The 11,424-nt window shown below is 47.1% G+C and overlaps 1 protein-coding gene across 2 annotated transcripts in view; it reads right to left on the minus strand.

Moving 5' to 3' along the window:
- CPNE4 (copine 4) overlaps positions 1 to 11,424 on the minus strand; it is a 662,462-nt gene that overhangs the window by 126,701 nt on the left and 524,337 nt on the right. For both annotated transcript variants that reach the window (XM_073569453.1, XM_073569446.1), the window contains one exon: positions 6,747 to 6,833. In XM_073569453.1, the coding sequence (XP_073425554.1) occupies positions 6,747 to 6,833 (87 nt within the window). The remainder of the gene's footprint in view (positions 1 to 6,746; positions 6,834 to 11,424) is intronic.

The raw sequence follows: 11,424 nt of genomic DNA on the forward strand, positions 1-11,424 counted from the left end.
TCTTTTTAGGCTGCCGGGTTGGAATTGACATGGTAATGGTTGAATTCCTAGGCACCTGAGCAGCTTGGGTGGTAACTGGAGGTGGAGGAGCATTAACAGGTCTCTTTGGCAGGTACCGCTCAATAAATTCTGCAGGGATACCTCGTACATTCAGGGCGTACCATCCCCTGAGCCCGTCATGGCGGGTGAAGGTGACATACTCCCCAGGCTGCAGGTTTCTTTTAGGGTGTCCTTTGGGCAAGTGGGATTCAACGTCCCTCCGGTTAAAGAATAAGTCACTTATCCTCTTGGGGTCTGCAATAAATCCGAACCCCCGTTCTTTATTGACGTTAAGGACCTGCCCCCATCCTGCGGCATCCTGGGAACCGTAATGCCCAGCACGGGTCCTCTCTTTTCTCTTCAGATCCAGGCCCAGTACAGCCAATCTCCTCTGCTCCCCCTCCCGGTACTCAGCTGCCAGCTGTTTAATGGTGGCTTGGCAATAGGCCTCATTCTGCTCTTCCTCCTCCCGGGACCTGCTTTTGCCTACTGGGGCCTGTGGTACCACCGTTGGGGGTTCCAGTGTCTCCCCTCGGGGACTGGCTTCCCGGTCCCAGACTAGGTCTAGTACAACCTGGCCGGCCGCTGCAACGATGGGGCAACCCCGGGTCCTCTCGGGTGAAGGAGCGCCGGACATACCTGAGGTCTCCCGGCGATGCGGCCTCTGCTCCGGTGCAGGTGATGAAGGAGCAGGTGCGGACTCTGGATCCGCAGGGGTCTCGGTGGGGACCGGCGCAGCCGCGTCAGGTCCAGGCGGGAGCTCCGCTTCCTCTCCCGGGTCCTCCGATAACTTCTCCGGGCAGATGGTGCTCAACCGCACGGTCAAGGTAGATGTGTAGGTCAGCGCTGCCCGGGGACAGTCCGGTGTGGTAGCGGCAGGTACCGATGGAGGGGGTACCGCTGGTGTAGGCCCCGCCGGGGCGTGCTTCCATCTCAGCCTCTCCAGCGCTTCTCTTCTTAGCTGCAGATGAGTAGTCAGTTCCGTGATCTCATCCTGTAGCTGCTGGCAACTCATGCCAGTTTCAGGGTTGGAGCCGTCAGCCATGGCGCCGGGGGTTTGCACTTCCCCGTGCTCCATAGGCTTCCTTCCCTCACTCTCCAAAATGGCGTTCTGGAGTTCTTCTCCCTGCCTTGGCCCCTTTCCCGCCACTGGCTTCTTCTGCCCCTCCTTCCGGGGCGGCGTCTTCTTCCAGCGCCTCCATACCAAGCCAGGATGCGTACCTCTCGGGGGGTGGGCCATGTATCTGTCACATAGTAATTCAGGCAGGGAAGGCCCAAGACTCTTCGCGGTCTTTTCTTAGGACCTACCATCTCTTCACGCCCTTCTTCTCCGCACTAGCAGCCATTTCTAATGTCCATTTTACAGTCTATTAAATTTGGTCTTTTGCACATTTTCAAAAGTTGTAAATCCAAGGCACACAGAACTCGATGGCATCGTGTCTCGTCATCCTGTTCGTGACGCCAAAATTGGGTCGCCCTCTCACACCCAGGGCAGCAGGGTACTCGGTACCAGGCCGGTGTCAAGGCGGGAATGTGTCACAGCAGCGGTGACCCGGTCCGTGGCCCTGGGCGCCCAATATCAATGGCGGTGATGTTAATGGTGTTAAAGTTTATTTGAATAATTCGTGACGCCACCCGTGGTGTTTGGCAAGTAAGATGTTGAGCCAACGCTGCATGCAGATCCGCTGGGACTGATGGTGTGGTGCAGCAAAGATGGTGTAGCTCCCCACAGGTGGAGCTGTAGTCCCAGGGCAGTGTAGGTGCAATGGATGAGGAGAGGCGCAGAATGGTATAGATGTTGTTACCCAGGTGTAGCGGTGCTGGAATAACTGGAGGACACCAGGGTGTGCGGTTCCAAGGCTTTACTCACTGTTTGCAGTTCACACACACGCCTGCCTCCGTACTGTGTTCTCCAGATCAGGGCTCCAGCCAACCTCCAGGCCAGATAGGGTTCTCCCTTCCACACTCCGCCAATATGTACCTTCACTGAACGACTCCTCCAATGCGCCTTTAAGTGCAAAGCACTCCAGTACTTAGTTACCATGGAGTGCCTCTCTCTAGGTGTTCGTAGTCTCTACTTGTATGACAGACAGCTGTAGCCTGCTTCGGGGACTCCTCACTGCGTCCCAGCTTTCAATTCAGTTGCTGTTGTGTCCCAAGTCTATGATGGGAGCAAGGCATTAGTGGCTCAGCACTCCTCTGGTATCTGTTGCCGGACATAAAGATCCAATCAACCTTGGGGACCGGGCCCCAGCCTTTGTGCTCTGGACTGGAAGGGTTCTATATCTTTCTTCAACCAGCTTCCCACCATCCTTCTATTATCCTTCGTTCCGATCTGTTCTCTCTCTCTTATGGAAGGTTAGGTTATCAATCTTATCAGTCTCTTTCTGTGGTCTTTCTCGTGCCAGCAGCCCAGATCACTGGGACCTGCTGCAGCATGTCCTTCAGACACCCATCTTCACTCTTCTCTCTCTCTCTCTCCAACTAACCAACTAACTCTCACTCTTCCCACTCTTTTGTATCATCTCACTCCACCCGCCTCCCAGCACATCTCGGGTTACGAATCAGGGTTCCACGAGGGGTGCTCTGCTAACCCCCAGCCTGAAGCTGTTAGGTGGTCCCACTGAACTATCCTGTGTGTGGAATGCAGGTGTGGAGCGTGGTCAGGAGTTCCCACCTTACCTGGATGGTGGGGCACTACACCTTAGGAGAAGGTGCAGTTCCTCTGTGGCGACTGAAGCCTCAGGGGCGCCACATTTCCAAGGGTAACAGGACCCTAAAAGTTATTGTGCAGTTTGTCCTGAGTACGCTGATACCCCATATGTGGGTGTAAATGACTATTTGGGCGCATGGCAGAGCTTGGAAGGGAAGCAGCGCCATTTGACGTTTTTGACTGGAATTGAGATCAGACACCATGTCGCGTTTGTAAAGCCCCTGATGTACCAAAACAGCAGAAACCCCCCACAAATGACACCATTTTGGAAACTAGACCCCCCCAAGGAACTTATCTAGATGTGTGGTGAGCACTTTGAACCCCCCCAGTGCTTCACAGAAGATTATAATGCCTGGGCGTGAAAATAAAAAAAATCGTATTTTTTCAACATACATGATCATTTAGTCCCCAATTTTTTTAATTTCCCAAGGTTACCAGGAGAAATTGGACCCCAAAAGTTGTTGTCCAATTTGTCCTGAGTACGCTGATACCTCATATGTTGGAGAAAACTACTGTATGGGCACACGTCGGGGCTCGGAAGGGAAGTAGTGACCTTTAGGAATGCAGACTTTGATGGAATGGTGTGCGGGTGTCATGTTGCCTTTGGAGAGCCCCTGATGTACGTAAGCAGTGGAAACCTTCCACAAATGACACCATTTAGGAAACTAGACCCCCTAAGGAACTTATCTAGATGTGTGGTGAGCACTTTGAACCCCCAAGTGCTTCACAGAAGTTTATAACGCCCGGGCATGAAAATAAAAAAATCATATTTTTTTCCACAAAAATGATATTTTTGTCCCCAATTTTTTATTTTCCTAAGGGTAACAGGAGAAATTGGACCCCAAAAGTTGTTTTTCAATTTGTCCTGAGTAGGCTGACACCCCATATGTGGGGGTATAACACTGTTTGGGCGCATGGCAGAGCTTGGATGGGAAGGAGCACCATTTGATTTTTTCAAAGCAGAATTGACTGGAATTGAGATCAGATGCCATGTTGCGTTTGGAGAGCACCTCATGTGCCCAAACAGTGGAAACCCCCCAATTATAACTCCAACCCTAACTCCAACACACCCCTAACCCTAATCTCAGCCCTAACCCTAGCCCTAACCCTAATGGGAAAATGGAAATAAATATTTTTTTAATTTTATTATTCTTCCCTAACTAAGGGGGTGATGACGAGGGGTTTGATTTACTATTTATGGCGGTTTTTATATTTGGCAGCTGTCACACGCTAAAAGACGCTTTTTATTGTAAAAATAGTTTTTGCATCCCAACATATTGAGAGCTATAATTTTTCCATATTTTGACCCACTGAGTCATGTGAGGTCTTATTTTTTGCGGGACGAGTTGACATTTTTATTGGTATCATTTTCGGGCATGTAACATCTTTTGATCGCTTTTTATTCCGATTTTTGGGACACAGAATGAACAAAAAACAGCGTTTCTTGAATTTCTTTTGGGGGGTGCGTTTACACCATTCCGCGTGCGGTAAAATTTAAAAAGCGGTTTTATTCTTCGGGTCAGTACTTTTACAGCGATACCTCATTTATGTCGTTTTTTATGTTTTGGCGCTTTTATGCAATGAAAACAATTTTGTATAAATAATAATTATTTTTGCATCGCTTTATTCTGCGGGCTATAACTTTTTTTATTTTTTCGCTGATGACACTGTGCTGCATCTCATTTTTTGCGGGACAAGATGATGTTTTCAGCGGTACTATGGATATTTATATGCGTCTTTTTAATCGCGCGTTATTGCACTTTTTGTTTGGCAGTATGATAATAAATCATTATTTTTTGCTTCGTTTTTTATTTTTATTTTTTAAGGGGTTCGCTAAAGAGGTTAACTAATGGGACATTTTTATAGGGCTGGTCGTTACGGATGCGGCGATACCAAATATGTGTACTTTTATTGTTTTTTTTTATTTCCAAAAAATGAATTTATTAGGGAATATTTTTTTTTAATTTATTTAGCGATTTTTTAAAAAATTATTTTTACACTTTTTTTTTACTTTATTACATTTTCCCAGGTGGGACATCACTGTCCTGTGACAGATCGCTGATCTGTCACATCACAGATCACTGTGACAGATCAGCGATCTGTCACAGGCAGTGCTGCAGGCTCCCTCCTTGCCTGCACTTTGCAGGCATGAGGAAGCCAGCTCCCTGCAGGCCCCCGAAGGTCCCCGTCGCCTTATTGGATCCTGCAGGGAAGGAGCCCCCCGCACCAGCGCTGTACATTGCGCTGCTGTGGGGGGCTCAGGGAAGCACGGAGGGAGCCCCCTCCCTGCCGATGCTTCCCTTTAACCCCGGTACACCGCGATCATGTTTGATCGCGGTGTGCCAGGGGTTAACGTGTCGGAAGCGGTCCCTGACTGCCCCTGACACATTGTGCCGGGTGTCAGCTGTGATAATCAGCTGACACCCGGCCGCGATCAGAGGCGCTCACCACGTGGGCGCCGCTGATCGCTATGACATAATATTCTGTCCTTGAGAATTAGGTCCCAGGTCACATGGACGGAATATTACGTCCATTGTAGGAAAGGGGTTAAGGGCATCAAAATTCAAAGTTGGAAAATTGCGAAATTTTGAGAATTTTTGCCAAATTTCCCTTTTTTTCACAAATAAATGCAAGTTATATCAATGAAATTTTACCACTAACATGAAGAACAATATGTCACGAGAAAACAATATCAGAATCACCGTGATCCGTGAAAGCGTTATTACCTCATAAAGGGACAGTGGTCAGAATTGTAAAAATTGGCCCGATCATTAACATGCAAACCACCCTTGGGGGTAAAGGGGTTAAGGAAAAAATAGTAATAATACACTTTTGTGAACATGCTACGAAAAGTGGTCTGGGTTGTAGACTGGCCACTTTCCAAGTTTTGTAATGGAGCTTCATGGTTACTTGGTTACATGGTTTTCAGTGTGTTATATGGATACTTGTTACATTTCTGCTCATAAAATAAGCATAAAAAATGCTTTGCCATTTATGTATAAATGAATGGATTACAAGACATCTTTGGGGATGCAGATTATAAAAAAGAATAAAAACAATATCTTTAACATATATGTATGTTAATGTTTCTGAACGTTTTCCAAATGTGGAGAGATTTTTATGGTCGTCCAGTTCATAACAGTATCAAGGAACCTTTAAATCTTCCCTCTTCTAGAATATACTTTACATGTAGTGCCCCTTTTAAATGAAAATATGCAACATCTGTGCCAATAGATTTACAAGGATGGTTGCAGTGAGCTGATAGCATGCATTCCCTAAGAGACACGGCCTGCAAATCCTTCCACATTGCAGCCGTTGTGGGAATTAAAGTGAGTGTTTTCTAGGTCGGGTCAGTACGGGGTTACATATTTATTTATAGATAATGTGAAAGATTAATGAGAGTACAATTCTGACCTATAAATCTACTGCTGTCAAGTCATTTGGCAAGAAAAATTACCATATTTAAAAAAAAATATAGAATAGATATTTGATCCATGTCATATCATATGTATATAAATCAATACAGTTCATGGTCTCATTAATAGTTCTGTCCTATTCATGTGAGTAGCGATGATCAAATCAATTCAATGTAACCCGAATTAATATTGAATTTTATGTAATTCGCAGGTACTGGTAGATTTGAACAATTTGACTCGTGCTAATCGACAAAAAAATGCTTGCCACCATTTTTCACAATGCAGAAGACTACATTAGCAACAGAAAGTTAATATATCTTCAGGGGCGACCACGCATGCTTTGCCATAATTCATTGTAGCTATGACATCACATGGTATAGCACATCCAATCAGGATTCAGACCTCAGAGTGTTATACACGTTGAAGTTTTGCAGTATTGTTATTTGTGCCAAAACTATTAACTAAATCAAAATTTTGGAAAAAATTTGTCAAATCTGGCGAATTCAAATTTGAAAAGATTTGATCATCTCTAGATGTGGCTGATCTTAATTACTTACTAACACATGCTGATTTCTTACCTTACACAAGTTGAGAATTACAATACCAGAGTTTTTGTAGTTTTTCTTTTTCATTTTGTACTTTGGATTTATGCATTCCCACTGTACCTATAGGAAAGACAAAAAAGTCCTTAGTACAAAACTGTCAAAGAGCCACGTAACCTCTATGGGTAGTATGACAGGATTGTAGCTATCAGAAGGTAAAAGGAGTTAGTGGATATCCCAGTGTAGTAGAGTAAGATAATGGTTTATTTCAACACTTTTCGAAGTCCAAAGTTGCTTCTTCAGTAAAAAACATGTATTGTAGCTATGTAAACTTTGAAGACAGGTCTTATCAATGTGCATTATACCTCATTCAAAGGCTCTATCATTACATACTATGTATAAAGTGTGGAGGTCTTCGTTACTCGGTCTTTAATATGTGGTGCTGATATCAATACCATGGATGGCAAGATGAACAAACAAATCAATTTTGGAACAAATCAAACCAGACCTGTCTCTCGAAGCAAGGATCATCAAGCTATGACTTGCCTACTGTAGACACATCATACAAAGACAGCAATCACTGGAGAAGGACATTATGGTCAGAAGAATAGAAGAAACAATCTGAAGAAGAAGACAAGCAACCTGATGGATTGATACTATCAAGATAATGGCGGAGAAGACTCTAGTGGATCTATCTAGACTTTCACAAGATCGATCTTCCTACAGATCGTTCATCCATGAAGTCACCATGGCTCAAGATTGATCCAAAGGCCATTAAAAAATTATATAAATACTAGATTATGGCCCGATGCTATCGCATCGGGAGGATGCGATAGCATCACACCTCTTGCCATGTTAACCCTCAACACACACACTCCTCAACACACACTCCTCTCACCTTTCACCATCTCCACTCACTCTTTCACTCCACATATGACCCCTTCTCTCACTCCGTCTCTCATACTCACGCCGTCATCGCCGCTGCTCCATGATCCCCGACATCTTCTTCTGCCGGCGCCATCCTGGATCCAGACGTTGTCCACGCCGGCGACATGTTCTTGCGGCGACGCCATCTTGAGTATCGTGAAATCCCGCGATAGTCAAGATCGCGTTGCCGGAAGAACATGTCGCCGGCGTGGACGACGTCGGGATCCAAAATGGCATCGGCGAAATCTCGCGAGTTTTCGCCGACGCCATTTTGGATCCCGACGTCGTCCTCGCCGGCAACATGTTCTTGCGGCGACGCCATCTTGACTATCGCAGGATTTCGCCGATCCAAAATGGCATCGCCGCAAGAACATGTCGCCGGTGTGGACGACATCGGGATCCAAAATGGCGTTGGCGTAATCTCGCGAGATTTCGCCGACGCCATCTTTTTGAATCCCGAGTCGTCCACGCCAGCGACATGTTCTTGCGGCGACGCCATCTTGAATCTCGCGGGATTTCACGAAATCCAAGATGGCGTCGCCGCAAGAACATGTCGGCGGCCTGGAGAACGTCTGGATCCAGGATCGCGGCGGCGGAGGAAGATGTCGGGGCAGCGACGATGACGGTGTGAGTATGAGAAACGGAGTGAGAGAAAGGAACGTATGTGGAGTGAAAGAGTGAGTGGACGTGAAAGGTGAGAGGAGTGTGTGTTGAGGCGGTGTGGTGTGTTGAGGGTTAACGTGCGTGTGTGTGTGGTGACGTCACCGGTTACAACTGGACGGAAGTTGTTACAACCAGAAGCTGGTTAGGGCATTTATTATTATAGATGATGAGGAAGAAGCCGTCTGTTGTTGGCGGTGATGGCGTGTAGAGGCTTCTTCAGCCAATGTAATAGATTTAGAGTTAGGGGATTCGTGTGTGAGACGACGGCGTTTATAAGCCTTAATCTTGTCAAGTCGATGCTGTTTTTCCTCAGGAGTCTCATTAGCACGGCGTTGTTTTTGTCGTAGTGCTAAAGCTGCTTTCCTTTCACTGGCATTGGCATACTGTGCATCGGTATTGAATGGTGGTATTGATAGGGCAGAAACAGATTGCTGATTAGTTATGTCAGTGAACGGCATATGGGATGAAGTGTAGCAGTAAATTGTTCCACATGCTGATGTGGAAGCATCCTGTTGTGAGTCTAATAATAATGATGAGGAAGAGGCCGTCTGTTGTCGGCGGTGACGGCGTGCAGAGGCTTCTTCAGCCAATCTTATGGATTTAGAGTTAGGGGATTCGTGTGTGAGGCGACGGCGTTTATAAGCCTTAATCTTCTCAAGGCGATGGTGTTTTTCCTCAGGAGTCTCGTTAGCAAGGCGTTGTTTTTGTCGTAGTGCTAAAGCTGCTTTCCTTTCACTGGCATTGGCATACTTTTTGTTATGACTCATGTTGGCACAGGTAAAGGAGTCTATTTGGCAGTTATCTGGCAGTGAAGAAGGCGTCCTGGAGTATTGTAGAGTAAACAGATACTAATTGACCCTGTAATTGCCCAGCAGTAGTTATGAAGTGGTAGTGGCAAATTGGCCCTGTAGTTAGACACCGGCAGAGGAGCAAGGCAGCAGTAGTTATGGCGGTAGAGGCAAATTGGCCCTGTAATTAGACACCGGCAGAGGAGCAAGGCAGCAGTAGTTATGGCGGTAGAGGCAAATTGGCCCTGTAATTAGACACCGGCAGAGGAGCAAGGCAGCAGTAGTTATGGCGGTAGAGGCAAATTGGCCCTGTAATTAGACACAGGCAGTGAACAGTCAGAGGAGCAAGGCAGCAGTACTTATGGCGGTAGAGGCAAATTGGCCCTATAATTAGACACCGGCAGAGGAGCAAGGCAGCAGTAGTTATGGCGGTATTGGCAAATTGGCCCTGTAATTAGACCAGCAGAGGAGCAATGCAGCAGTAGTTATGGCGGTAGAGGCAAATTGATCCTGTAATTAGACACCGGCAGAGGAGCAAGGCAGCAGTAGTTATGGCGGTAGAGGCAAATTAGCCCTGTAATTAGACACCGGCAGAGGAGCAAGGCAGCAGTAGTTATGGCGGTAGAGGCAAATTAGCCCTGTAATTAGACACCGGCAGAGGAGCAAGGCAGCAGTAGTTATGGCAGTAGAGGCAAATTGGCCTTGTAATTAGACACCGGCAGTAAACAGGCAGATGACCAAAGCAGCAGTAGTTATGGCGATAGAGGCAAATTGGCCCTGTAATTAGACACTGGCAAAGGACAAAGGCAGCAGTAGTTATGGCAGTATAGGCAAATTAGCCCTGTAATTAGACACCGGCAGAGGAGCAAGGCAGCAGTAGTTATGGCGGTACAGGCAAATTGGTCCAGTAATTAGACACCGGAAGTAAACAGGCATAGGACCAAGGCAGCAGTAGTTATGGTGGTACAGGCAATGCCAAGCGTCCGCACAGCAAGTCGGCGTGAGGTAAATGACGCAATTTCACGAATGCAAGATGGCGTCAGCGGACGTCGTTAACACCTCTTGCCATGTTAACCCTCAACACACCACACCGCCTCAACACACACTCCTCTCACCTTTCACCTCCACTCATATCCACTCACTTTTTCACTCCACATACGTTCCTTTCTCTCACTCCGTTTCTCATACTCACACTGTCATCGTCGCTGCCCCGTCATCTTCCTCCGCCGCCGCGATCCAGGATCCAGACGTTCTCCAGGCCGCCGACATGTTCTTGCGGGACGCCATCTTGGATTTCGTGAAATCCCGCGATATTCAAGATAGCGTCGCCGCAACAACATGTTGCTGGCGTGGACGACATCGGGATCCAAAAAGATGGCGTCGGCGAAATCTCTCGAGATTACGCCGACGCCATTTTGGATCCCGATGTCGCCCACGCCAGCGACATATTCTTGCGGGACGCCATCTTGGATGTCGTGAAGTCCTGCGATATTCAAGATGGCGTCGCCGCAACAACATGTCGCTGGCATGGGCGACATCGGGATCCAAAATGGCGTCGGCGTAATCTCGCGAGATTTCGCCGACGCCATCTTTTTGGATCCCGATGTCGTCCACGCCAGCGACATATTGTTGCGGCGACGCCATCTTGAATCTCGCGGGATTTCACGACATCCAAGATGAAGTCCCGCAAGAACATGTCGGCGGCCTGGAGAACGTCTGGATCCAGGATCGCGGCGGCGGAGGAAGATGTCGGGGCAGCGACGATGACGGTGTGAGTATGAGAAACGGAGTGAGAGAAAGGAACGTATGTGGAGTGAAAGAGTGAGTGGACATGAGTGGAGGTGAAAGGTGAGAGGAGTGTGTGTTGAGGCGGTGTGGTGTGTTGAGGGTTAATATGTGCGTGTGTGTGTGTGGTGACGTCACCGGTTACAACTGGACGGAAGTTGTTACAACCGGAAGCTGGTTAGGGCATTTATTATTATAGATAGAGTGGTCTCTAAGAATAGCACTTGGGAACTCAAAGTGGTATTACCATCATAAAATAGTTTGCTTCAATGTTACGATAGGTTGAGATCTGACCTCAGGAACACTACATCAGCAAAATACGTGGTTCTTTTGGTCCAGTGTGCAGGGAACAGTAGTACATCTCTTTTATAATGGAATGGAGTTCTATGCGTAGGTGGTGATGGGGAATTGCGTAACTCGCAACGGGATCCTTTTTTATGAGGGTCAGTGGGGGTTCCTACAGTTGGATTCCTCCTCAGCAAGTAAAGGCATATCTTAGCAAAATCCAATCACTTTTTATACCGGGAAAGCCCTTTAATTGTACAAAAATC

The sequence above is a fragment of the Dendrobates tinctorius genome, unplaced genomic scaffold (assembly GCF_039654945.1).
Source record: "Dendrobates tinctorius isolate UK_male_01 unplaced genomic scaffold, ASM3965494v1 ptg000005l, whole genome shotgun sequence".
Taxonomy (NCBI): Eukaryota; Metazoa; Chordata; class Amphibia; order Anura; family Dendrobatidae; genus Dendrobates; species Dendrobates tinctorius.